At 49.3% G+C, this 27,500-nt stretch overlaps 2 protein-coding genes across 10 annotated transcripts; one reads left to right on the forward strand and one right to left on the reverse strand.

The window, feature by feature from the left end:
* Positions 1-387: 387 nt before the first annotated feature.
* PDZK1IP1 (PDZK1 interacting protein 1) lies at positions 388-27,130 on the reverse strand. Of its 7 annotated transcripts, XR_009933370.1 has the most exons (8): positions 26,862-27,130; positions 25,512-26,100; positions 25,369-25,447; positions 21,581-21,689; positions 19,606-19,704; positions 18,895-19,061; positions 16,423-16,535; positions 15,552-16,071 (listed from the first exon to the last, which is right to left on the reverse strand). XR_009933370.1 is itself a non-coding variant. In XM_062496994.1 (6 exons), the coding sequence occupies exons 2-6, from the start codon at positions 25,869-25,871 to the stop codon at positions 18,989-18,991; spliced, it is 720 nt and encodes a 239-aa protein (XP_062352978.1). In that variant the 5' UTR covers positions 25,872-26,100; positions 26,862-27,127; the 3' UTR covers positions 18,479-18,988. The 7 variants fall into 7 exon arrangements, 3 of the variants coding, with proteins under 3 accessions (XP_062352978.1, XP_062352980.1, XP_062352979.1); XR_009933369.1 differs by lacking the exons at positions 15,552-16,071; positions 16,423-16,535 and adding an exon at positions 388-608; XR_009933371.1 differs by lacking the exons at positions 15,552-16,071; positions 16,423-16,535 and adding an exon at positions 6,194-6,212.
* LOC134046487 (cytochrome P450 4B1-like) lies at positions 6,049-12,806 on the forward strand. 3 transcript variants are annotated; one of them, XM_062496992.1, is made up of 12 exons: positions 6,049-6,324; positions 7,152-7,266; positions 7,973-8,017; positions 8,102-8,229; positions 8,656-8,780; positions 8,875-9,026; positions 9,231-9,337; positions 9,502-9,692; positions 9,988-10,121; positions 10,511-10,575; positions 11,260-11,342; positions 12,039-12,806. In XM_062496992.1, exons 1-12 carry the CDS (start codon positions 6,112-6,114, stop codon positions 12,205-12,207), a joined length of 1,527 nt encoding a protein of 508 aa, XP_062352976.1. In that variant the 5' UTR covers positions 6,049-6,111; the 3' UTR covers positions 12,208-12,806. The 3 variants fall into 3 exon arrangements, with proteins under 3 accessions (XP_062352976.1, XP_062352977.1, XP_062352974.1); XM_062496993.1 differs by having other exon boundaries at positions 6,049-6,318; XM_062496990.1 differs by having other exon boundaries at positions 6,049-6,297; positions 7,125-7,266.
* Positions 27,131-27,500: the final 370 nt, after the last annotated feature.

The raw sequence follows: 27,500 nt of genomic DNA on the forward strand, positions 1-27,500 counted from the left end.
ACAGTAGCTGGTGCTGTTATATTGTTGGTGCTTGCCTGCTTCATCATAAATGCAGTGTAAAACCCCTTTAGAAATGGAAGATGGCGACGAAGCCCATGAGTAGCAAGAGGCCACCCTGGACAGGCCAGGAAACTGCCTGTGGGTCTCCAGCCAGCACAGCATCTCCTTCCATGGGCAACTCTTAAACAGGGATCAATAATCAGTCATCAAAGTTCTGATAGTTAGAAAGTGTGTCTGGTGGTCAGGGAGGGGGGACCCTCTTTTTTATAGTATTGTTTTATTTTATTAAACTGATAAAATTAGGAGAGTTGGTACACTGGAGGACACTAGCAAGCTGTCTTCTGCCTCTGCAGGAATCATTACTGGGATAGACTATCACACATCAAACTGTGAAAAAACAAAAAGTTGCTGTTGCAATTATCATCACAGTGATGTCAGCTGTGGTTCCAGGACTGTGAGAAGGCTTCTGTGCAGTTAGACAGCAGCTGACTTCATACAGCCTTCACCTGCAGAGTCTGGTTTGCAGGGATGTGTTGGAACAGCCCAGGAGAAAATCCACTTGCTCCAGCTGCCTGTCCCCTCTTGAGACACAAGGTGCAGCTCTCAAGCTGAAACCAGAATTATACAGTGGAGACAGAGTATGCTTATCAAAATGTCAAGAGTTATGAAACTATGAGACACCACAAGCTCTTTGGAGGGCCATGTTAGGATACAAAATTATCTTGATAAATTGAAAAACTGCTGCAGTGAATGGGATGCTAGTCCGTAAGCACAAGAGCAGGCACAGGCATTGCACAAAACCAAGAGAAAAGATTACTGACAAGCAGCAATCTTCAGTGGATGTTTTGTACATGGAGAGATGGAAAAGGTAATATGGATCAATAATATACTGCTGTTGCAATCACAACAAATATCATACTTGGATACATAAATACAAATATTTCTCAAAAATTTTTCACTTGTATCTCTTTCAACAGATGAAATGAGACAGTGTCCTTCAACCCTGTTTGGAGATTTAAGTATAAAAGCAACAGCATTCACTCCAAGCTTATTTCTCTAAAGTGCAAAATGAGAAAATTTTTTATCAAAATAACTGAAGTTACCAGAAGTAAATTACATAAATCTCTGTATTGGATGCAATTTTCTTATAAAGACAAGATTTGAAAAAAAAATACTATATAAAGAGGACTGGATGAACCTTGGCATTCCAATGTGGAAGATTAAAGCATGAGCATTTAATGAGCAAGAGCAAAGGCTGAAATCATGGTGTACCCACTGAAAGAAAGTAGGTTAAAGGGGATCACAATAGGGGAACTTGATATACCAGTCCTCAGGTAAGTAAATGGCAGCTGCTAAATTGCATTTGGGTAGATAGAGATTGCACAACCTCAAGCACTCCCTGAGATTTCTAAAGCCACGGCATGGGTTATTTGGGGAATCTGCAGAAGTTTTAAAAGTTGGTGACCTGTTTTACCAAATACTCTAGAAGTCCAGAGGAGGTAATGAATATGGTAGAAGGCTGGGGCAGGTTTGGTTTGGTTTGGTTTTTGTGAGTAGACGGAATTGGGGGTAGAGGAAAATCTGCACTGCTGCCGTCCCAGCCAAACCATCCAACACATGAATGTTCCTGGCCTTGGAATGGAAAATCCTGACTGCTCCTGTCTTCATCCTATTTAGTCATTGTCTCCCTCACGACTTTTAGGATTCACTAAAAAGCTGCCTCTTCATGTTTGAAGAGGAAAAGGGAAGATGCCCCACAGCATTCTTACTGTCCTCTCAGAGTTGTGCTCGTGGTTTCTTCACATGAGAAGGCAGCAGAACCTGGTTTCCCCTGCAGCCACCCAAACCCAGCATAAAATCTGCTCACAAATCTCTCCTTGGTGTTATCACCCCCCGAGGCCAGGAACTGGAGACAATCTGCCAAATAACACCACACATGGCAGCCCAGCTCACAATTTCCCTGAGCCACATGGGCCAGCACTGCATGCCAGGCCGGCCAGCCTGCATCCCACACCCCATATTCTGCATCTGCATCATCCCACATCTTGCATCATCTCATGTCCTGCATCACAGATTCCCCATGGCTGCCCTGCTTCTGAACTGAAGAGCAGGGCTGAAGCTGCAGCAGGGCTCTGGAGCTACAGTACCCCAGTGTCAAACTGAGCCAGGTCTTTCCAGAACTGATTCCTGAGATCCATTCCCCTCTTTTACCTTTCCCCTTCTAGGTATTAGAGACATGGTAATAATAAAAAGACCAGGTCATGTGGGATGTACTGCTCACAGCAATAAAGACAGCCAAGCACCTGCTGCAGATAATTTACCTCCTTCTTTAATCCTTCCCTACATTCTGAAGAAAGGGTAACTGCAAAGATGATTATGGGCTGACCTTGGACTGCGTGATTCAGACCTTCAGATAACTATTTTGGCATGAACTCATGGAAGTGGCTGTGCCAGGTAAAACAAAGGTAAGTCTTTGTTTCAGTTAAAAATGTCTTGGATTTTTCTCACAGAAGCAGGGCAAAGATGCCACCTACCCCACAGTTATTCCTTTCCCCTCAGATTGTCACCAGAGCTGTACAGCCACATCCCAGTCACATGAAGGGTGTCTGTCTATCTCAGTTCAGTGCTGGCACTTTTTTTGGATGCTGCCAGGCATGTTGGAAGCAGCAGGACTGGCAGGGAGAGCAGCTGGCTCACAGCACCGGCAATGCAGTCCCAGCACAGGACCCACGCCACTCTCCAGGCAAATTTACTGTCAGATGGCACCAGCAGTTTCCATCTAAACTCTGCTGGGATTTTACACTGGAAGCAGCCTGTAAATTTAATAAGTATTGCAACGTATTTGTAAGACGGCTGTATTAAATGATTCCAGATATACATTCACCCTTGAGACATGTGTGGTCAGATGGGATCCAGGCAGCTTGCATTACTCTGCAACACTTGCTGGGCTCTTGACATGATTTTCTCATCTATCATGTGTTTGGAAGTTTGAAATGTTATTGTTTTGGTTTTTGTTTTTTGTGGGTTTTTTTTTTTTTTTGGCATTACTGCTACATTTCATTTGTCATCACTAAGTGCTGCAGGAACACACAGGGACAGATGGGCCTGGACTCTTCTTCCTATCTGAATAAACACAGGCACAACCAGGGAGAGCAGCTGCTGCAAGGTCATGCTCTGGGGCAAAGTACCCATTTGCCACCTAAATTTCACCTGCTCAGTATTTTTTTGCAATTTTTTTTTTTTTTGCAATAAATTCCAACAAGCATGAGTTAAATCAGTGACGAAGTTCCTCTTCTTCTTCTGCTTGGGTGTCTGTAGTGGGTGGAAAAATTCCCAAGACCCAGAAAGCAAATTCCACAGCCTGCTTTGTCCGTGGTTGTGGTATGGGATGGAAATTCTTCAGTGTAAGTGGGTTGTTTTATGCTGATGGCCTGAACTCTTGTGGCCCCACTGCCATCACATGGACATCCACAGCATTGAGTCAACCCTCCAGAGGCTCTCTGCAAATCTTTGACAACTTTCTAAGTGTCCTTTAACACCCAACTGCAGTTTCACTGGTTTTAAATGTCCAGAAGGTCAAGCCAAGCTTCTGCTCCCCCTGCCAGCCTCCCCAGACTGCTGTGGCTGTCAGAAGACCCTTGTACCTGCTTTTTCATGCTGAGATCTTCTTCTGGAGTCCTCTATGACCAGGGCTGTAGATTCTTCAGGTGCTATCAGATTGTTCTAGCCTTGTCCCCAGCCCTTACAGTGATTAAACCAATACTGTCCCTTTTCATTTTTCTCCACTTGCAGCTCTGCAGCAACTTCACTTTTCCTTTTGAACTTTCATCGTTTCTTCCCATGCAAAACCTCCTGAGTTTTCTTCCCCAGGCTGTGAGTGTTCATGGCTTTTCATGCTGTGAAACCTCTAAAATACATGAGAAAAGTTTTTCTCTCCCCTCCACCAGTGAAATATAGAATGCAGAGGCTGGAGGCTGGATTAAGCACCCAGTTTTGCTATCAGCCAAAATCAGATTCTTGCTCCAAATCTCCACAAATGTGGATTTAGCCACCCTGTCCCCTATGTTCTCTCCCTTCTCTATGCATCAGCTCAGCGTTTGACATCTCACTTGACCTACAAGACATCACATATTCCTTGGCTTCATGCTCAACAGTGGCTACTGGTTATTTTATAACTATAAGGAAGTTAATTTGGTAAAAATTGACCCTGTTCATTGGCCCACTCTCCAGGGACTTTGTCACCACTGAGAATTTCTGTGTTGTTATAAAAGTTTCATCTGCAGCTGCACCAGAAATGCCATCCACTGGCCTGGCCCCTCCAGCTGTGGGTTTGGTGGTATTTATGGGTTATTTTGTAGGGGATTGCTGAGAGGTGCCAGCCAAATCTGGATTGGTCAGTCTGGTGATGATGTAGGTACCACAGGATATTCCAAACAGCTCCTCTGGCACTGAACAAAGGCTCAATCATCAGACCTCCCTCTTTTCTTTGTGCAGGCCTTGTGAGGGACCCAGCTACACAGCAACATAATATTTATGAAAGTTCTGCAAGTCCTCACAAGAGAGTTTGTCATGTCAAGCTGGATCCCTTATGCTCTGGTTACAGCCAAAGCCCCCCCTAAGAAATGCCTAACCTGATTACAACTTCCTGCCTCATGATGATCAAACTTTATCTCTCACCTGAACTTTCACACAGCTGGCTCAGTATAAAATGATACACTAATTTTCAGTGAAGGTAGCCAAGTGTGTGAAAAGGTAACTCTGCTCTGTGTAGTGTCTGCCAGGGATGTTCTCCAAGGCAATGACAATGAACATCAGATAAACTGGGTTTTTTCAACAAAGTGACTCTACAAGCAGAAAATGTGAGACATGGCATGTTTTAGACTAAAAACTGAAGGGAAGTGCCCAAACATCAGAAGTCCTCTGTCTCAGAGATGTGTTACAGTGAAAAGAAGCACTCACAAAGTTCAGCAGCCCTTTTATTGTAGTCTATTGGACTCAGCCTCCACAGCTGATAACCCATTTGATCCTCATAATATCCCAAGACACAAATGGGACATTATTTCAGCCCATCTGGGTATCCTGCTTTTTACAATGTTCATGAAAGTCCCCCACACACATCAGACTTCCAGCCCCAGTTCCTCACCAACTCCACATTGCCATTCCAGGTTTCTGGGCTTATGAGATGTGAATCCAGGATCTGCAGTGGGATTGCAAGGAGGGTCCCACCTGGTACCCAACCAAGCACTGCATTAGAGAGTAAAATGCAGAGATTCAGAGCTTTTTTGGAGAAGTTGAGATGTTATGTGGAGAGAAGAAGGAGGGCTCACCAGGCCTGCAGAGGGAACATGCCTTGCCATCACACCTCCCCATCATGTGCTCTCAACCTTGCTGCAGCTCACTTCACTGCTCTGCAGCTTTTCCTCTCCTTGTCTCATCTACTGGCCATGGTAACTCCTCTGGACAGCAGTTTTGTCCCCTGGCTTGCCTGTGGAAGGAGCCCTTGGGGAACAGTGCCCCATCCCTTGTGTGCTGCTGGAGTTATGTCCATTCTCTGGATTACAGCCCAGCAGAACTGGGTGATGCTGCAGCCACCCAGGGCACTGCTTTTACAGGTGAAGGTGGCTAAATCCATGCACCCCACTCATTGAGAAGAGCTGGCCTGTGTGTTCCTCATTTCCTGTGGGCATATGAAAGGCTTCTACACCTGAACTCTCAGTGGACAGCATGGAGCTCAGCTAGAACCTCAGCCTGCCTACATCTCACCTCCTCCCTCCTCTGGCTTCATCCACCTGGGCATGGAGTACTGTGTGACAGCACTGCTGGGACTTCAGAGAAAGCAGGAATTATTCAGAGGCTGTTTACTCTCCAGGTTGCAGCGATAGGCTGTGGAAAGCAGGTCAAGGGTGAGTGGGAGTGCAGGTTACTGGCTGAGCTGACGCAGTGTTTGCTGTGATAATCCAGCAGCTATAAATTGCTGTCAGAACCACTTCACCTAACACATCTCCTGCAGAGGAAGGAGAGGGTTTTTACCTGCACTGAGCTGCCCACCTGGCTCTGGCGTGAGAAGAGCAGGAGAGAAACAGGCAGGAAAAGGCAGTGTCCCAGACCAGCATGGCATCTCTGCTAGACAACATAGCCAGACCTTCTGCTGTCGTCCTGCAGCTGTCTGTGCTGCTTGGTGTAATCTTTGTGCTGCTGAAGGTGCTCCAGTTCTACCGGGGGAGGAAGAAACTCATCAAAGCTCTGGAGGCATTCCCTGGGCCCCCAAAACACTGGCTCCATGGCCACAATCACCTGGTAAGGAGTGAGCTGGGCACAGCCAGGGTGGGTTTCTTCCACCTGTGCAAGGTATCAGTCAGGATGAGAAGGACTAGATGGGGTGTGCATATCCCCTGATCCTGTCTCCTACAGGAGAGACTTCTGCACAGGGAGTGCCAAGGCTTCTGCAGGGCACGAGGAATGGGTGCTGGATATGTGGTGTGCACAATTTGACAAAAAAGAGTCATGCTCTTTTCAATCATGTCCTTAAACAAGGAGTTATGGGACTTCCATGAAGTTATTTAAATATGAGTAATCATAAAATGTCTCTTTGCTACATGAAACCTTCTACCAATAGGAGTGTCTTACCCTGAAGGAGACATGGCCACAAAAGCAGGGTGTTTTAATGAAGCCATTTTCACCATTCTGTAGTGAAGGTGTTTTGCTTTCACACTTCATGCCCACCTTGCACTGCTGAAACTGGGGGACAGGGGTGTGACAGTCTTGGTCCTCGTGGCCTGTCCACCAGGCATCCTGGTGTTGCCCATGCCAGCCAAGCCCAGGCCATCCCTAAGGTGTCTCAGCTGCCACCAGCCCAGCAAGGGACCCTCCATGGATCTGTCTTGTGCTGCTGGGATTTGGTGCCTCAGGCAGCTTTGCCTCTTGTGCATGGTCCCTTTGCAACACTCATCCTCTCCTCCTCCTGCAGCATAAGAGCCCCTGTGTGGCAAGTCTGCCCACTCTTCATTTCCCAAGGGACAATGTCTTGCATGTGCTTTCCATAAGACTGCAGGTTTGACCTCTGCTCTCCCTGGTATGTCCCTCTCTTTCTGCCTTTATTAATCCCTGATGAACTCTCATTGCAGATACATTCTGAAAACATTTTACACAAGTTGGTGTCCTGGGGAGAAGAATATCCCTATGCCTTTCCCAGATGGTTTGGACCAGTCCTGCCTTCTCTAATCATCCACCATCCTGAATATGCCAAAAGCATACTTGGCCGAACAGGTGAGTCTCTACCATTGGTTTTGAGAAGTCTTTGACAATTTCCTACCAAGAAAATACTGGGAAACTTGCCTGGAGTTATCCCCTCTGCCAGCTTCCTTCACAGCTATTGCAATTCTTGTTTTGCTCCTCTTTACAAACTCCCAGGCTGCCCCAGGTTTCATGAAGCAGTCTGTATTCCTGTGCAAAACAGAGACCAGGTGCCTGTGCCTTCCAGTTTCCTCTCAGTTCCCAGTTTAGAGGTCATCTATCTTATTATCTTCTATGGCTTCTACCACCACAATATTTGTGCTTCCCAGTAAACCCAGTAAAAAGTGTGAGCTGTCATGGCAATGACTCTCAGAAGGCACTTTAAGTCTTCTCCTCTGCTCCCTTCTGTGGAGCACATGAGTGGTATGTACATGGTCATCCCCAGTGATTCCCATTCATTGTTCTCAGTTTTGGAATTTGCCATGGCTGGTTCTTTTTTACACACTTCTTTTTTCTTCTAACTTCCTCTGTTTTGTCAAGTCCACTGTAGTCACAATTGTAGATGATCACTTTTAAACTCTACCTCTGGTGGTACAGTATTTTAAGTATTGAAATGAGATAAATTTTATCATGTGATTTAGAGGTCAAAATCTAATGCAAATTTATCCTGAATTTTCTCTTTTGTTGTGTTGAATTCATTAGTTATTCATACATTTCCTATATCTGTTCCATTTTACAGATCCCAAGGCTAGTGTAACCTACAAATTCCTAGTTCCCTGGATTGGTAAGTCAAAAGTAGTAGTAATGCTGTCAGAGCTGTGATCAGAGCCTGCAGGAACTGACTGTGCCTTTGCTGTTCATGCTTCAGGGAAGGGGCTGCTGGTCTTAGATGGAAGCAAATGGTTCCAGCACAGGAAGATGCTCACCCCAGCCTTTCATTATGATGTGCTGAAATCTTACGTGACCCTGATGTCAGACTCAGTCAAAGTGATGCTGGTAAGAATCCCCTCTCCTGCTACTTTTACCTTTCAGCTCTGAAACAGTGAAAATAAAAAAATGAGTGAGAGAAAGAGACAGCACTTAGAGAGCTTGTACTTTCACTGATTTTTTGCAGCAGTTTTGGAGTTCTAAAATTGCTCCCCTCACCTTATTTTGACCATTCTACTTATTCTTTCTCTTTGTTTGCCAATACAGTCAGATACTGCAAGAATATTTTTTCATACCCTGATGTGTATTCTTTTACACCTGGGAAAAGAAATGTGCAGAAAAGTTAGTTTAGGTTCACTGAATAGATCATGAACTACGGCCTCTGCTTCCAGAAAATAAAGCAATCAGCAGAGTGGATCTAGGAAGAGGGACAGGAAAATATAATCTGACCACAGATGGTGGTCTGTCTGTCCTTACCCATGGCTCTCCCTCTAGGATAAATGGGACAAGAAGATCACAGAGAGGAGGTCAGTGGAGCTCTTTCAAGATATCAGCTTGATGACACTAGACAGCATCATGAAATGTGCCTTCAGTTTTGATTCCAACTGTCAGACTCAGAGGTCAGTACCTGAATTTCCAAACCCTGGGAAAGCTAGTGCTCCTGTTTCACCACTCATTTTTCTAACACCAGTTTTGACCTCGGCCTCCTTACAGCAACTCCCACTATTATATTAAAGCTGTTTTTGACCTGAGCTACCTCCTGAGCCATAGAATCCAGACCTTGTCCTTCAAGGATGTCTTCTATGATCTGACTAGCAATGGCCGTGAGTTTCAGCATGCCTGCAAGCTGGCCCATACCCACACAGGTATTCCTGCCCCTTTCTCCCCAGTCCTGTTTCCCAGCTGAACCTCTCCCCCACTTGCCCTGGAATGGCTCAGAGAGAGGTTACAGCATGGACTGGCCAGAGGCTTACACATTAAACAGAGTCCAAGCTGATGACTGAGCCATCGAGTACATGAGGGTACTCTGGAGGGGCAGGATGCACAGAGCTGATCTCTCCTCTATGCAGACCAGGTAATACAAGAAAGAAAGATGATGCTCTCCAATGAGAAGGAACGTGAAAAGATCCAGAAGAAGAGGCATCTGGATTTTCTGGACATTCTTCTTTGTAGCCAGGTGAATGTTTGAAATGATTGTACCAAATTCCAAAGAACAGAACTGTGTGGCACTGAAGGTACATCAGGACAAGAAGGGAAGCACAAGAGACACCAAATCATACAAGTCCTTTGAGTATAAAAATAAAAGTGTGCATGGGAATGACATGCTCTTCTCTTTCTTAGGATGCAAATGGAGTTGGAATGTCTGATGAAGACCTGCGTGCTGAGGTGGACACCTTCATGTTTGAGGGCCACGACACAACAGCCAGTGGCATCTCCTGGCTCTTCTACTGCATGGCAATACACCCTGAGCACCAGCAACGGTGCAGGGAAGAGATCCAGGGCATCCTGGGGGACCGAGATTCCATTGAGTGGTGAGCTAGGACTTCTTATTCCTTTACCTTGAACACTTTAATTTATCCTTGAAGGTCTTTGACATAGTCCTTCCCAACATTCTTCTCCCTAAATTGGAGAGATAAGGATTTGATGGATGGAATCTTCAGTGGTTGAGGAGTTGTTTGGAAGGTGGCATCCAGTGGGTAGTGGTCAATTGTCCAGATCAGTAACAAGTGGTTTCCCTCAGGGGTCTGTACTGGGACACACCAGTAACATCTTTGTCAATGACATAGACAAAGGGATTGAGGGCATCCTCAGCAAGCTTGTTTTCAGGGAGGACCTTGGGAAGATGACCTACACCACGATGTGCATCAAAGAGAGCTTACGCCTGTTCCCACCAGTTCCTGCTGTGTCCCGACAGCTCTCCAAACCCGTCACATTTCCTGATGGACGCAGTTTGCCAGCAGGTCTGTCGAGTTTGTTCATCCTTCATGCTGCTCTCTGTGACAAGAGTGGCTTCCTCGTTCTGTATGGAGGGGCTGGAGGGTCTTCCAGACTCCTTTCTCCTGTAGCTGTATGGAGTTACCACAGCTTTGCCACCACAATGAGCCTGGAAAGGGTGGTGAGAGGGAACTTGTGGAGTGCTGCTCCTGGCCAAGTGGAAGAGATACACTGATAGAAAAAAGAGACCCGGCTCTGAGGTCTATGCTTTTGATGTGTGAGGTTTTCAGGAGATCCCTGCCAGGTCTCTTGCAATAGTCTCTGCAGAGCCCAGGAAGGGAGAGCATCCCAAAAACACCTCTCCTGCATTTTCACTCTGAGGTGTCATGAGCTATTTCTCACTTTTCTTTTACAGGCTGCCAGGTTGGACTGAATATATTTGGTATTCACAGGAACCGGGATGTGTGGGAGGACCCTGAGGTATTTCACCTTTATAACAAGAGAGGGAAGATGGTCTCTGAGCCCAGACATCCATTCCCCTTGAAGAAGGCAGCCTGTGCCTACCTGCTATGTTTTTTTTTTTTAACCCTTGTCATTCTAGCAGTCCACATCTAAATTTAAAGTTCAGTGGGGTTACCAAACACCCCAGAGGCTTTGAACAGGACAAAGGGCTGGGAAAGGGTGTTCAATAATCTTGCTTTGTGCATGGTGACACAGATATGCTCTGACTGCTCTCAGCTGCCCTGCACACACTTAGAAAGGTATGAGAAGTCCCAAACCCCCCAAGACAATGTGTGATTTGAAGATGATATTTTAGAGGCTTCAAGAAATAACTGGAAAGTTTGAAGAAAAGGGTGCATAGCTGCCTCTCTCCAGTGGCTGTCTGGAGAGCAAGGATCAGGCATCTCTGGAATGGAGGGATCCTGACTTGGTCCTTGCTGCCATGGGTGAGAAAACACCTGCAGGGATCTTGGGCATTGTAGTGGGTGACGTGGGTATCTCCAAGGGGACGATCCACTCAGCAGCTTCATAGAGAGATGTCATCTGCAGCTCCCCCAGGAAGAGCAGAGGCCACTTCCAGCCCTAACCTGGGGACCAGGGAAGAACCTGGTGCTGTTCACATTAGACCAAACAATGATCAAATGGTCTTTGTTGCTCCCACAGGTTTATGATCCCCTGAGGTTTTCTCCAGAGAACTCAGCACAGAGGCACTCCCACGCTTTCTTGCCTTTCTCTGCTGGATCCAGGTGGGAGATCCTTCATCCCTTTCCTTGCTATCAGGCTGCCTTGCATGTGAGACCTAGCTCAGATGCGAGCTCCTAAGGCTAATCCTCCCTCAACCTCCACAATCCAAGTTGGCTTGGCCAACTCAAGCAGGCTTTCTGTAACAGGATCTCGTATTACAACATCTCCTGTAATAGGATTTCCATACTTCATCAGCTCTGTGGTCACTGAAGGATTGCACACATTTTTCTTGTGGCTTTGTGTAGATGTTTACATTTTGTGTTGCCTGTGTTGGGAACACCACTCCCTTATTTTGGGGTGAATCCCAGTGCCCCTCAAAGCTAAGGGGGGCCAAGTCTCCATGGCTCCCATGCTGTACCAATAGACAGATATAGGATACTAATGTCTCAGTAGCTTGCAAGACGATCACCACACAGAGACAAAAATAACCTTTTGGAGGTGTCTGTGCTTTTAGCTGGATCCTGGCTGCACTTCCTAGTGAAGTAAGCCCTTGTTCTCTCAATCTCATATCTTTTCTCAATGTTTAATAATAAAATAAACAGCAATACCCCACCAGAGAGCTGGGTGCATCAGGGGCTTACTAGATAAGCTCAGCCTGCAGCAGCTGGAGGTCCCCCAGCTTAGACATGGGGTGAGCCCAGCTCGGGGGTGGCTGGGGACAAAGGCAGCAATCAGAGCACTTGTCACCCTCTCCCCAGGAACTGCATTGGGCAGCAGTTTGCCATGAATGAGATGAAGGTGGCGCTGGCCTTGACCCTGCTTCACTTCGAGCTCTACCCGGACCCATCCAAGATTCCCATAATGGTACCACAGCTGGTCCTCAAGTCCAAAAATGGGATATATCTGCATTTGAAGAAGATTTTGTAATCCCACAGGGTACCATGGCAGGGGGGCAAGAGCTCTCCTAAGGGACACCCTCCACCCTGAGATTTAAGAGAGGATCATCAAACAAGCCCACAGTGGTCACACTGGACCTCTCCCATATTAACCCCTGTCCCACTGCTGTCCAGAGGGGCTCACTGAGCCCACAGACACCAAACCCAGCAGGTCCAGTTCCCCTCCCTGCAGGGCAGCAGCACTGCTAAGGGGGCTCCACAGCATGGCTGTGGCTCATCCTTCACCTCCACAAGCATCCTCCATGCCCTGCTCATCTCCTCATCTCCAGCCTGCCCTCATATGCTCCCTGACAGGACTTCTGCCGCCTGCCCGTGGATTTGTCCCATTGTCAGTTCCCCGCTTGGGCTTGGCAGTGAACAACACCTGGCATGGTTTGCATGGGTAAAGCCTGGGTGCTGCCCCAGCACAGAGTCCCTGCCCTGCCTCCATCCTGGGTCAGGAGGGCTCCTCCCAGCAGCCTCACTGCATCCACCACCCTCCCAATGAGTCCTGTTCTGGGGCTGGCACTGTGCCCACCATTATGGAGATGAATGCCTGTGGCTCTTTTCTGCCCCGGCTATGAACTTCCTTGAGCAGAGGGTGCTCAGGAGCCAGCACAGAAAATGCCACCAGCTAACCTAAGGAAGCACTTGGCACAGTGGAAACAGCATGTGATCAGCATTGTTCTCCTCTCTGAAATGAGAATAAAGCCTTGTGGGGAGGATCTCCAAGCTTGGCTCTGGCTTCCTTTGCATTTGGGGGCCCAGCAGGGTACAAGAGGAGTCCCACCAGGCCAGAGGCAAGGCTGTGCCCAAACTGTGAAGCACTGTCAGTGTTTTCTCAAGCCACAGGCACTGTTTCCATGCATCCTGTTGAGCCTGTTTCCACATATCCCACACCATCCACCACCTCACATTTGATCCAGAGGTTTCAATGGTAAGGAAACAACTGAAATGATCTGTGGTCAAACAAAGCAAAACAGAATTACATGCTGCACGCACAAAGGTGCTGGTGGTAAGAACAAATTAAGCTTGCAGAATAAATGAGAGGAGATGTGGGTCTGGCTCAAAGCCTGTCCTGCAGAGGCTGAGAACTGACTGCTCAGTTCAAGAGTGGCTGCCCAAGGGGTGCAGGTGAACACTGGCCCTGGAACTGGGCTTGTTGTGAGGGCACAGGGAGCCTTTCCCCAGCCCCAGTCCAGGTGGACCTTCTGGATGAGCTGCAGGTCCAGGGTGTGAAATGGATCACTAGGTGGCCAGTGGGAGACCCAGAAAAAGTCTACTGGTCGCTGGTAAAACCCCTTGGGTTTGGTGAGCCCAGTAAGGCAGATGACATGTCTTATGCCTGGGGACATCCCTGTCCCCACCCTCAGCGGAGCAGCCGCTGCTCTGTCAGAGTCCCCAGTGTGTCTGTGGCATTACCCAAAGCCCAGGGGGAGTTTGTCCCTGGAAGGGCCCGGGCACTCAGCAGGCATCAGGGGAAACTAAGGCACGAAGGCCTGAATGTGTGTCATGCCATGGTGACAGACAAGGCTGAGCAGCTTTCACCCACAGCACTGGCATCACCAGAATCACTGCAGAAACCAACATATCCAAACCATGTCTGTCTGTATGTCTGCCTGTCTGCCTGGACAGATGTCAGAATCTGGGCAGAAGGAGACAGGGTGCAGGCTGTGCAGATGCCAGTGCCACCGCCCTGGCTCCACTGGTGGACTCAGGTCTGGAAGGTCAGACTCCTGCTGTCCTCCTCCCCAGCTCCAGCACACCAGGGCCTTCAGAGGGCAGAGGTTTAAAAACACCCTTTGGTTACTGAGAAAATCCTATTTGTCAGACATTTCAGCCACCCACCTGGGAAGAGGCAAACCACCCTGAAGCTCTGCTCATCTGCTTTCCAGCAGGTGGGCCAAAAAACAAGCTTTGGGTGGGCTTGGCCACAAAGACCCATCCCAGTCTCCTTGGGGATGGGCTCCAAAAGAAATCCAGTGGCACTGAAAGCTGTTACTACAACATATTCTGGTTTGGGAATGGGGGGTAGGACCCCCAGCTGCTGCCCACCCCATGACCTGTACAGTGCCCTCTGTTTTGGGGCCATCCTCCCATTCATTGCCATGACCAAAGCTGCCCATTTGGCTTCCAAGAGTCCTTCTGATTGCTAGATTGTTATGAATGGCCAAACCCCAACCACTTCCAGCAGAGACTCTCTCCAGGGAAACTGCTCTTGGTAATCTGCTTTCCTCTCTGGGAAAGAGAGGACAAACTGCTGCCATTTTTTTTATGCAAAAATTGGATTGTTATTCCAGGCAGCTATGACAGTAATTGAGGTAAGCAGAGCCAAACACTTCAAAATCTCTTCCTGTTAAGAACCATGCTTAAACTAGGTGTGCAGTTTGAAGGGCCAAATCTTTTGAGGGAAGGTCTCGCAGCACCGATGCTCCGTGAAGCCCTAATGCAGCAGCAACCTGGAGAAAATTCTTCCAGTTTTCAGCTTAGCCAGGTCAAACTGAGCAGCACAAACATCTCCCCACCTTCAAACGGTGGCAGTTTCGGGACAGCAGCTTGTACAAGATAACCTCCCCTGCCAAGCCACCACCAGACAGTTGGGAGAGCAGCAAAGGAGCTGCGTGAGGAGCCGGGCAGCAGCCAGTGACACAGATCTAATCGCCTGTGCATTTGCCCCAAATATCTCCCTGCCAGGCAGTGACATGTCTGCGCTGTCTCAGCTCGCTCCTCCATCACCATGGCTACAGCAGCCGCCAATCCACGGGCGAGTCCTTCCCGAGGACCACCAAACCCTCTGGGAGATGCTACGAGAGCCAGCCCCTTTGGCAGGGAGACACTTCGGGGACCCTGGGACAATGCATAGCACCAATAAGTCCCCTTTGTCTTCTTTCCCTTCTCCTTTTTATTTTCTCTTCTTCTTTTCCTTCCCCCCCCCCCCCCCCCTTTCTTTTTGAAGCACAAACAATGGAGCTAAAAGGTTGGGTATCGGGCCGATAATCATGAATGACGTGTCGTTATTACACACCACACATTCATTATCTCCCACTCCAGCCATGTCACAGGCGGCTGGAGGAGGGCAGATAACGGGGTGCCTTCATGCAGATGGCTTATTATCAGGATGTTCCAGGAGGGGCTTTAAGACAGTTAGCGATGCTGTTTGCCAGTTAAAGATTAGAGACCCCAGAGAATAATTAACAATCCCAAAACCCAGTTTTTCTGCTGGATTCTTCAGCTTTCTCCCCCCTCCCCCATCCTCTTTAATCTATTCACTCTAGCAGGTGTAATAAAGTGATAAGGACAGGCTCCGGGGATGTTTGTTTGGCTACTACGGGTGTATAAACCAACAATGGATGGTGTTTTACTTCTGGCTTTCAGTGGCTTGAATCGAGACCAAAAACTTTTCAGCCCCCTTGCCCACACACAGCCACCCCTCCATGGCATGCTCCTGGCTTCCACCTGGGTGCCTGGGCTTCGTCCTCACCCAAAGGACCACGAGGGTGGGAAAGGCTCCCTTTTTTCCTCTGGAGATCCAAATCACACCTCTCGGGTGTCAAGGTGCCCAATGCCAGGATATAAACCCCAACTCTGTTCAGGTGCAGGGAGAGAGCTGGTGCTGCTTCCAGCAGCAGTTTACCTGAATACAGCAAGACTGGAATTAAACTACCTTGGGATAATTTATATCATAGGTGTCCAGCTGCCCAAACTGCTCCAGTTACAGCTGGAACAGAAACATCTCAAACCTTCACAGCTAAAGAGCCTCAGGACAGACTGGGGAAGCATTGGAGTAACAGTGACTTTCAACAGGATATCCCACTGGATGAATTATCTGGGGTTCCAAGAGATGGATTGCACCCTCCTAGGTCACAAAGAAAAGTTATGATACAACTTGTAACAAAGTAGGGATGCAAAAAAACCCACCCCGAATATCTTCTGCCCCAAAGGATACTATCATGTCCGCAGCAGAACACAACCCTAGACATCTTCCTGAAGCCCAGGGCTTCAGAGATTATGACATTAAGGAATGGAGGGTAGGAGAGAACACTCATGGTGTCCTCACGCTTCACTAGTGGGCATGGGAAGGTTTGTGAAGGACTCCTTCATCCCTGTGTGCTGCGTGGAAAAAGGTGTTGGGGAGGATTTGGCCCTCGGGCAAGTTGGCTCGGGGCCCTTCAGAGAGGTTGCTGAGGCTGTGGGAGGTGCCCCTCACCTGGAGGTCTCATGTCCAGCCCTGACTCTGGAGGACATTCCCCAACTCTTCAGGGCAGTGTGGAAGGAATGAGCACTGCCATGCCAGAAGTTGTCTTCCCAATCACGCTCATCCTGCCAGGGAGGGATGAGACAGCATTGTGCTTTAAAGAGCATCGTGAGCCTATCAGCAAGAGATGAGATATCCTAATTATGGCAGTACAGGCGAGGATCTGGGCTGTATCAGCCAGTACAGAAAGGTAAACAAGAAATATAACAATGGACCCTTAACACTCATTAGCTGTGTCAGATAATACCTCACTTTTCTCCCTTTGGGGCTTAAAATCTAATTAAGATTTTCCAACAATAAATTTCATTTATGCTCGCTCCCTTTTGTTCTTTTTAGGATCACACCGAGAAGCATCTGCAAGCGACTGCACAGCTCGTGGGAAGGAAGCTTCAGTCAGCCTCAGTTACTGCTTCACAGACAAGGGAAACTGAGGCAGGACAGCACCCTGGACAGTGCAGAGATGAGACCCTGCTGGGACATAGCACTGGCTCCTGCATAAGGTGCTTTCTCCAGGGAAATGAACTCCAAAGGGCACTGGTTGTGACCAAGACCAAGCATAGATGTTCCTGGGCAAACCCAGCAGTAAAACTTTGTCCTTGCTCAGACTCACAGCCCTGGGAGGGATCCAGGGGAAAAGAGACAGTGAGACCCACTGAGCCCTCAGTACACCTCTACTCCAAACCCACATCCAAGCATTGCAGGGTGAACAGCTCAGGCATCTGTCACACATTCACTGTGCACACAGGGCAGGGAATAAACTCCTCCTGTTACTCATTACAAGGATGACATTGTTGACTTCTTTTGCAACTGAGAAGTAAAAAATTAATGGGTTCCCTTCCTCTTGCCACACCCCCAGCCCAAGTGCTGACATGGCAGGAACAGGCAATGACTAATCCTTAAACCCTGCTGAGTGCAGCAGTGCCACTGAACCTTGTTTTTTCCAAATGCACGTGATGTTTGGCACCCGTGAGAGGAAAGTCAGGGGAGCAGCATCCATCAGGGGCATGAGTGGGGTGGGCCAGAAGGCAGCCTGGGGCTGGCTCAGCCTCCAGCTACCCAAGGGAGGGTGGCAAATGGAAACAGCTCTGACGTGATGCTGGGGATGCAGCCATCCCACCTCCACATCTGAGGGCTTGAACCCTCTAACCCTTCCGCCTGTTTTCTTCCACTCCCATGCAATTTCTCAAGGGGAGTTGTGATTTCTCAATGCCAAGACTTTGAGGGCATTTTTTAAATACTCATCTGCTCTGGCTCTAGGGAAAATGCTTTTCGAGGCGGGTCTGTTACTGGAAGACACCTGCCTGAATTTTTGTGTCTCCACTTGACAGAGACATCAGCATCTTCAGCTGTGAGAAGTGCACAGCAGAGCCCTAGAAACACCCTTCTTCCCCCAAAACCAGAGGCTGCCAAAAATGTCCCTCTTATAAATCTCCTACCCAGTGGGGTAACTCACTTTCCAGGAATGGCCAAAGCATCAGAGGTCTCTCACTTCACTCTACAAATGCCACAGCTTAGGAATGCTCATTGTTCCCGTGGTGGCCCTGGCACTGTCCCCACCACAGCAAAAGACAGATCCTGGTTAATGAACAGCCTGGCAGGAGCAGGCTGCACTATGGCCAGCTGCCCCTGCATAGCCAGCACTGCCCAGAGCATCTCCCAGCCACTTCCTGGCAGCATTGATGAATGACTGCCATCCACAGCCTCCAGCCCTGGAAATGGCTCCCAGTTGGCTGTAGGGTTGCACACTGAGGTCAGTAGGATTCAGGGGGTGCTGCCTTTCTCCCATTAAGCAGCACTGGGAAGTGCTGGATTGTTTCAGTGCCTCAGTAATCCCACCTGACAAGTGGAGTGGGATGATGCTCTCACCTCCCTATACATCCCTTTGAGGCTCTGGGGCAGTCCAAATGCTGAGCATTCCCTGATGTCTTTCATTCTCCCAACTGCCTAAAGGCTGGGAAATGCCAGAAAGTCCTTTGGCTGATTAGCAGAACGACCCTCTTTGCTGCCATAGGCAACAATTCTCTTTATTGCTCACCGGGAAGATATGTACAGAGAGGGAGGTTTGTTCTGACATTAAAATGCATGGTGTAGGTCATAAAAAGGGGGGTGAACTGGGGAGAAAAGAGCAGGTTTTCCATCAGCAGCTCCCTGGAGGGCAGCTGGGAGCACCGAGAGGTCCCAGGCACCCAGCGGGATCCCCTCTGTGTCTTCAACAAGTCAACACGCTCCTGGGACTTGGGACATCAACCTCGCCAACCAGGTGGGGTGACCACCAGGCAGGAGAGGTGGCACCTCTCCAGACCTCTCCTGGGGACCAATGCCCATGTGGACACCAGTCCCAGAGGGACAAGAGCATGTCCCATGGGTGGAAAAGGGAAAGATCAGGCGGTGGTGTTGAGGAAAGGCCAGGGCCCCATCACTCACAGGGGGTGCCAGTGCAGAGGGGTCTCTGTGGAAATGCCCACCGCAACAGCGGGAAGCAAGTTGAGAGGAAGAGGAGGTTGGCGGGTGGGTGCTGCTACATGGCCGTGGTGATCACCTTCTCCTCAGGCTCCACAGAGTTCTCATAGGCGTGCTGGTTCTCTTTGGACCTGCATCAGGAGGAACAAGCACAATGCTGAGCTCAGTCCCAGCCAGACCAGCATCCCCAAAGCCACCACTGGCATCCTGACCTTGCTGGTGCCAGCTGTGCACTGAGTGAGGGGCGAGATGGGGACCACAGGAGGGATGAACCCTGAAGGCACCAGAGCCACGTCTAGAGTGGGAATTGCTATAATTTTTAGTGAGGGCTGTTTTGACGGTCACAATCTACATGGTGACCTGTGGTCACTTTTGGTGGTTTCCACTGTTGGAAAGTTATGATGTAGCATAAGAAAAATATGGTGTAGCAGGCTGTGAGGTGGTGGATGGATTGTGGAGCTCAGCTGCAGGGATGGAGAGAGATAAGGAAGAAGGAAATACTCCCTCACTGCCTTGTGCTTAGCCCCTGGAAATGTTAAAAGCCCCCAAAATAGGTGCATGGGACATGTAAGACCCTGAGGGGGTGAGACCACAGCTCTGTATGTCTGAGCTGTCCCCAGGGGGACAGAACAGAGCCTGGGAGCCATGGGGAAGAAGTCTGAGCAGGTCCTTCACCTGAAGTCAGCTGCAGCTGATACACATCTCACTTCACGGCCGTTGGATGTGACAGCATCTGGCTTGTCCTCCACACTCACCACGTTCTCGACATTTTCCCTGGAGGCAAAGAAGAGAGGAGCTGAGGGAGAGCAACAAAGGAGCCGTGCAGGAGAGCAGCCTCTTACTGGTGATGACACTACAGAGACAATAAAGGACCTGGACGTGATTCTGTCCTTGGACACACTGCTCAGCCTCCTTCCCAGCAGGAAAAGGACAAGGAGAAGGAGAAACACCCTCTCTGCAGGTTAGCAGAGGCTGCGCCAAGTCCCAACCCCGGTCTCGGCAGCGGTGACTCCCAGCACCGTGCTGGCAGTCAGCAGGACTCACTGTCAATACATGGGATTGTTTTCTCCTGCTAACTGGTTTTTCCAGTCTATTTCTATGTAATCTGTTACAAAATAGTCCCCTGTGGATCCTGAGGGACAAGGAGAGAGCAGTCAAGGCTCTGCTGGTGCCTCAGCCCTGGCACAGGGCTGTCCTTGTGCACATCCATGTGAGCAAAGCCAAGCTGCTCTCCCTCAAAAGCGAGTCTGGATCTCTTGCAGAAGGAACCATTGGGCAGGGATGGGGTGTTAAACCTCAGCCAGACTCCAAAACCTCAGCTCTGGAGCAAGCATGTAGCCTGAGCAGTGCCAGGGAGATTTAGCTGCAGAGGCTGGGTGCAGGTCCACCCTGCATGCACGTCCCTGCCCTCTCCAGCACTTGCCCAAGGGCAGTTTCAGAGGCTTCTCCAAGGAACAGCCTGGCATAAACAGGCAGTGTCTGGAGCTGATAGCTGCTGTCACAGTGACAGCGCAGAGCTGGCAGGGCTCCAGGCTGCCGAGCCTCACTCCCGCTCTTCTGAAGAAAGGACAGATTAATTAAAACAAGGCACCATCCCCCTTCGAGCCTGCCTCAGCATCCTCTGCACCCATGCTGGGAAAAGGCAGCTAGGCACCAGCAGCAGTGGGAAACACTGTCCCTGCCTGCCCCTCCACGGGCTGGGGGTTCCTTCAGTTTGAGAACAGAGGTTTGGGAAACAAAGACAGAAGTGGCAAATCAGACCATATAAATATATATACACACACATTGCATTATGCATTGGCCCGGGATGCATCCCAAAGGGACCCGGTTAAAATGCCTCTGGGGCTAAAGATGATCATCAGAGTATATACCAGCTCCCCACCTCCTCAGCCTTGAGAGGCTCCAGGAATGCAAAGGTACAAGAATACTCCAGACTAAAGCAACCCCACCAGTGCAGAGGAACTGGGAAACAGATATGGGGTGCTTTTTGGTCTTCATCCCCTCTTGCCTTCGGGCTCGGGGTCAAAGTCACATTACTGCAACTTAGCCAGTTGGCCTTGCTCAGCTGAGCAGGAGCAGCAGACTATGACTCTGCTTGGCCAGCATCAGGCAAGAGGCAATCCACCCCACAGAGCCTTTATCCGATGAATAAAGACACCACCTTTGCCTATGCCATGGGCTCCAGGTGGAGAGTACTGCCACTGCTTGGCTACCTCCCTTCTCCCAGCTCCTCTCAGTGTGTTCTCGTGGCTTGGCTCTGTCTGCTTTGCAAAAAAAAGCTGGTTCAGGTTTATTATCCAATGGATATAAGGCACATGGGAACTGCACCCCCAAAAGCCATAGAAAACCAGTCTGGGCCAGCCCCCTGAACACATGCCCATGTAACACAGCCATGATGATGTGGCTTTACCATTCCCAGCACAGCGCTTTCTCATGGCAGCATTTGTGTGGTGCAAGCTCTCACCTAACAATCAGTAACAGGGATCAGAGACCAGGACAGGGATAAAAGGACAGGGAGTCTTTGCTCTCCCAGCCCATCTCCCAGCACAACAAGCACAGTGTTCCCAGCCCTGGCACAGGCACAGAGGTTGCTGGAAGTGACCTATGCCAAGGCAGCTAAGCCCAACCCAGACCAGCCTCCCACACTTACACTTTATCCTTACACCAGAACCTGTTGACCACGAAAGCGATGGCCACCAGGACTAGAAATACAACCACTGCGATGACACCCTGTGCCCACGGCTGGAGGCTGCCCCGGGCTGCAGGGAAAGAAGAGAACATGTGTTAGAAATTCATCCTCAGGCTTTATCCACAGAGCTTGTCTCATCCAACTTCAGCAAGGTCTAGATGAGAGCTTGATCCTGCAAATCTGAGGAGAACACGTTGCTGTCAATTAAGACAGGCTTACCTGGGTGATAGCAATGAAATAAAGTACGATTAACAACGTTTTCACTGGTGTTTGCATGTGAAGTGTGGTGCCTTGCAGCTTTGGGGCCCCATATTCAGTGACACACACATACAAATACATAAACATGTACCTTGGGGGGCTCCTTGGTGAGTTTGTGATGGGGGAGAAAGGCCTAGGGGACATGGAGGAAGGGAGTGATGGAGAATTTTCCAAAAGGAAGGAAGGCAGAGGCATTTCAGCAAACTGCTTATTCTCCATCCCCAGATGTCACAGACATCATTCTAAGGATATTTCCCAAATAATAACTGGTAAAATAAGGACTCCATAACAGGGTGAGTGTAAAATTTATTTGTCATTCTCACAGCAAAAAGCTGTCATTGTGAATTCTAGTAAGATGCACCATTCAACAAGTTTCCAGAGCAGCAAACAATTTATGACAGGAATTGAAGGCGGATGCATTCAGAGGAATAACCTCAGCACAAAGTCCAGGCAGGGCTGGTGTGGGGTCCAAGCAGCACTGGGGTAGAGGGTGGGGGTCTGACTGGGGTATCCCCATTTCCCCCAGGGATGGAACAGACTGACAAGTTTGTTTTTCTCTATCCAGACCTAAGCAGGAATCCAGTCATGGGTGGGAAGGCTGAGACACATTCCTGGAAGTGGGCAGGATGCAAGGACAGGCAGTGAGAAGAGGCAACCTTGTCCCAGCCTTTGCTGGGATGGCTGCTCCTTGCCTCCCAGTGGATTTTGGAGCATTCAGACATAGTTAAATTCATCCTTAAGTGATCTCACATCAGCACTAAGGGACACCACGTCCATACAGCCACATCCCTTTGAGATTTAATTACTGCTTACTCAGACCCCACTTTTCCTCATCTGCTGATCAAATCCCCGACCCTTTCACACAATGTGGATCCTCTGCATGGACAGATGGGGCAGGTGGAGGGTGACACCTGCCAGCCCAGCATCAGCCCCAGCACACCCAGACCCAGCCAGGGACACCTGCAAGGCTGAGCTGCTCCAGGACAAGCAGTGGATACTTCAGTCTCCCTCAGGAACTTTACATTGAACACTTCCTTTTTCTCACAAGCCTCCGCTATAAACAAAAAATAATCTTTACTAGCAGTAGTAAGAGAAGGCTGAATGCCCCACACGTGCCAACTCCTAACTCACAGTCAGCTTCACACAGGCTCTGCTGCTAGCAGCTCTCCTCTCCTCGAGGGGGGACTGTCCTTTGGTAACACCCTCCTTACTGCAAGAGACTTTTATTTAAAAAATAATAAATAAAACAATAACAAAGCCTCAAACCCCAAAACAGAGCTCTTTTTTCCTCTGAAGTGAAATCAGCCTGGCCAGCTGACTCACCAGCAGTACCAGTCTGGAAAGCAGTGGCACTCCCGGGCAAGGGGCTGTGAGAACAGCCCTGAGTAACATCTCTCACCCCCCCCTCTCCCCACAGAGACATTTGTCATGTTTCTGCAAGGTCCTAGGGCAGAAACTCAGGCAGGAGGAATTCAGATGGAAATTCCCTCTTGTGTCAGCATATATTGACTGAAATACTGTGGTGACAGTGGGGAAGAGCAGGGGCTGGCCAAGGATGCTCCTGCCCTGCTGCCCACCCCCTCTGTGAATACAGCCCCAAACACACCTATTGGCTCCTGGCTGAATTTTGGCTCATCCCTCACTCTGCCCTTGGCTGTTGGTCACATTTATTTATTAGGTGTAGTTTGTTTTTCCTGCCAGGACCAGGTTTCCATCCTAAACCTAGTGAGGGTGGTCAGGTCCAGCCCTTCGTGAGGTTCCTGCTGGGGTTAAGGGAGCTCAAGGTCAACCAGGGAATTAAGTCAGCAATAACTTAAACTGCCAAATTTGCATTTTGTGATCTTCCAGCAAAGGAGTGGGGAAGATAAGAAGTGATAGCAAACTTCCTTGGAGCAACCATGCTCAGGAGGTACTGGATGTTTTTGAAGTGAAATCTCACTCATGTGGCTTTTTCCACCAGATTTCAGAGCATCCAAAGCCAAAAGGGAAAACACCAAACCAAAATCAAGGGATTCTGGCTTTGAGAGACCACGTAGGGCCTGGCTGCAAGGGGAGATAAGGGTGGTAAGGGAATGGTAAATGCCTCTGCATTGGGCTGAAATACCCACTGGGAAATTTGCAGGGGCATAAGAAAGGAGGAATGGGGATCAGGCAGAAGCAAGGGCTTGATAGGATCTATTCAGGGAGTAAATGTTTGGGTCCCAGCCCTGGCTGGAGCCCCACGGAGCACACCTTGCTGCCCTGCCAGGAGGGATGGCTGAAAGGACGAGTCTCACCTGTGCAAACAGCACTGTGTTCCTGGAAAAATGCTTCGCTGGGGATGCCCCTCCTGGGTCAGCCTGTCTCTCAGGCTCTGCCACCTCCTCCCTGTGTTGCCCTATGGCAATGATGGGGTTTTCCCCAGAAAGAAGTTCTCCAATGCCAAACTAAGCAGTGTGGAATCTGCAGCCCTGGCAGCTGTGTCTCCACACATCTGCAGCTACAAAGCAGACCAAGGGAAGTGCTGGTGCCAGAGAAATTGTTGCAATTCCATTTCCATACTCAACAACTAATTTGAAGACACAGACCTGCTTTTTACTACACCTTATCAGAGTGTTTGGAAAGCTTTGGCTGCCCTGTCTTTTCCACTCTCTAAGGAAGCTGTACCAGCCTCTGGATCCTCATTAAAGGATTTCTTTTTTTCTCTTTCCAAGCAACAGCAAAACTTTCAACCCCGCTGACAATGGACACCCCAGACTGTTAAATCCTCAGCAAGTTGGTAAACAAACACAGGAAGAGTGGTCAGGGCTGGGGCATCATGAGGAGAAAGGGGGAGGGAATTTTCCAGGACTTTGGCAGCACCAGATGAGTTTTAATTACTCCTCATTATTTCTAGGACTAGAGAAGCCCTTCAGTGAATTTCCTAAAAATAATACCCTAGCACAGGAAGTTTCTCTGTTAAATCTTTGGGAGGAAAAGAGGAGGTCAATCTGCTGAGGAAAATATTTGCTCCCTCTCCTCAGCAATGATCAAAATTACAGATTAACAGGAGGATCTGAGAGCCTGGGGAGCAACCCAGAACAACACTTGCTGAAGGATAAGAGTGAGAAAAAAGAAAGAAAGGGGAAAAATAGCCTTAAGAAAACAGATCACTCATCTCGGCGCACAGTCCTGCCAGAGGTAAATCAGAGCAGTTTATCTCTGTGCGAGCAGCTCAGATAAACCTCAGGTGGCAGTTTCAGCCTTCAGCAAAACAGATAGAAAGTCTTTATATCCCATCTCCAGCAAAACCCCTCAACCCACCGGGCACCCAGCCGTCGTGATGCGAAGCTGGAGCTAAAGCTCAGCTCGTCTTTCAAAGCTCAGGCAGGGGCTGGGATGTATTTTCCCTTCCCAAGAGACTCGCCCACAGCTGTCCCACCAGCAGCTCCACCTGCCCGGAGCTCGGCGCACCTGCCTGCCGTTCCCTCGTCCCTCTTTGCCCGGGATGTCGGGCAGCCGGGCGCACTCACCCTGCTGGCAGAGGGCAGGTTCCAGCTGGAGCAGCAGTCCCAGGAGGAGCAGGCAGCGGGCGGGCATGGTGGAACGGGGCTGCGGCAGGAATGAGCGCCGGGTCAATTATCAAACACCTTAATGAGGGAGGCGATGCTCTCACCTGCTTATTCAAATCCTGCTGCGGGAAGGAGGTGCCTCCTCGTCTTCGCCTTCTCCCGCGGAAGCCGGAGGGGAAGTTGGGGCACGGCGACTTGAACCTGACGGTCTCCTCGGGCGGGGCGTGGAAGGGAGCTCGGGCACAAAATATTTGCATCGGACCAGGAGGAAAAAACAAGACCCAGATGGGTAAAACTCTTCCCCAGTGAAGCTGTGGCGCACCCCAAGTCCCCTCCCACAGGGGGAGCCCAGCAATGCCCCAGCTCTGACTTTCCTTCCCATCCTCTGGGATCCCCACTCGCTTCCTTGCTCTTCCTTGCTTTTTCTTTTCGACGAGTGTCACTAACAACCCAGCAAAACACATTTGTGACTTTAAAACACCCAATTGCTAGACCAGGCTCGGTGCTGGATACTGCCTCTCACCTCCCACACCTTGTTTAATGGTGACACTTATTTAGCAGAGCAAACCCAGACCTCATTTTATTGAGTCATCAGGGCTGTTCCCAAAATTTCTTCAATACCAGAAGAGATAGAAACAGCCGAAGAGCTGCAGCAGGCCGCAAGGCTTGTCCTTCACAAAAGCTGCACAGATGCTGAAAGACAGAGAATGTTGCAGGTCCTGAGTTAAGCAGTTTTCTAGCCCATGTTACATTTGGATGACTGGCAAACCCACCCCACAAAAAGAAGAAAAGACATTTGGCTTCACAGCTGAGAAACTTGAGCTGCTCCTGAGGGAAATTATAAAACTGTGAGCCAGGGGTTCCATTGTCGCTCTTCTTGTAATGTGTCACAGCATCTTTGTAACCCCTCAGCAGCATCTGAGCCCCTGGCCTCCGGGTGTGGTGATTTCCCCTCCAGGGACCCTGCCTGGGTGCTCTGTCCTGAGAAGCAAATGACACTTTATCCCCATGGGACCCATGTTCAGGAATGTACAGCGCCCTCAGGAATGCACACCCACCGGAGGAGGACTGCCCTCCTTCATCTCAACTCTTTACCCTGCATTTACAGTAATATCATTTATCCTGAAGACAAAGCAGATCTGACTTGGAGCTGTACAAGATCAAAGGCCAGTTCCCAACTCTTTCCCAAATTTCTTTCTATGGCCAGGCCCCCATCTGCAATGTGGGATAATGCCACTACCAACCCTGCTAATTTTTGCTGGTGAAATTAGTGGGGCAGGGACTTTGCTACTGCACCCAGTAAGGAAGTGTCAAAACAGGGGCCTATAATTAGGTCCTGTAAAACAATCTAATCATAATTCAGAGGAAAAGGAATGGCTGTGGATAAGTAAAAGCTGGAGTGAACTTTGTGTTCCCCAAGACTGCTTCCACATTCTCTGGAAATGCATGCAGACCTGGCCATATTTGCTGCCTGCCTGCTGCTTTTCTCTTTGCAAAAACCCAGCCAAAGCAGCCTGGGTGTTTGGAGCAGAAGGCTTTATCAGCAGATCAGAAGTCCTACAGAAGCCTGTCCTACTGCTGCCCCTGGGAAATTCAAGGTCTGAGACATTCTGCTATTGCTGTCCACTCCCCTGTCACGCCTGGGGCTGGGTCCTGATCTTCCTTCTCGCTACTCTGGGCTGTGTTATCACCCCAGGGCTCTGCCCAGCATAGCTCCAGGGACTTTGAGCTGAAGTCCCTAAGACGGGGAGGTCTCAAGGACCCACCCACGTCCTATGGTGTGTTGGGGTGATAGGACATGACAGACCAGGCCCTGGGATGAAGGCAGGGTTCTGTGCCTTTCACACAGTGGTCTTGCCCTCAGCTCCATCCCGAGAAGTAAATAATACTTTACCAATTGTGTGTTCCCTCACTTATATGAAATTTATGACAATTCAATGACTTAATCGTTCTGGGCTCACTGATGAGGCCAGGGAATCACTCAGTGCTTATCTCAAAGCTCCCCTGTGCTCCAAGCATGCTTAACCCCTGCAGCTATTAGGAAGGTACCTGCATTTGTGACAAAGCTCTCCTGGCACCTCCTTGGTTGCATA

Source organism: Cinclus cinclus, chromosome 8 (genome assembly GCF_963662255.1).
Source record: "Cinclus cinclus chromosome 8, bCinCin1.1, whole genome shotgun sequence".
NCBI lineage: Eukaryota > Metazoa > Chordata > Aves > Passeriformes > Cinclidae > Cinclus > Cinclus cinclus.

What these genes read in the sequence shown, in the direction of transcription:
- LOC134046487 (XM_062496992.1), top strand. Translation starts at nt 6,112, where the DNA reads ATGGCATCTCTGCTAGACAACATAGCCAGACCTTCTGCTGTCGTCCTG. An exon ending in ACATTCTTCTTTGTAGCCAG is followed by an intron (nt 9,338 to 9,501) that starts GTGAATGTTTGA and finishes TCTCTTTCTTAG; the next exon opens with GATGCAAATGGAGTTGGAAT. An exon ending in TGGACGCAGTTTGCCAGCAG is followed by an intron (nt 10,122 to 10,510) that starts GTCTGTCGAGTT and finishes TTTCTTTTACAG; the next exon opens with GCTGCCAGGTTGGACTGAAT.
- PDZK1IP1 (XM_062496994.1), bottom strand. Translation starts at nt 25,871, where the DNA reads ATGTGTTTTGCTGGGTTGTTAGTGACACTCGTCGAAAAGAAAAAGCAA. An exon ending in AGCAGGATTTGAATAAGCAG is followed by an intron (nt 25,448 to 25,511) that starts GTGAGAGCATCG and finishes TTCCTGCCGCAG; the next exon opens with CCCCGTTCCACCATGCCCGC. An exon ending in TCAGCTGCAGCTGACTTCAG is followed by an intron (nt 19,062 to 19,605) that starts GTGAAGGACCTG and finishes CTCCTGATGCAG; the next exon opens with GTCCAAAGAGAACCAGCACG.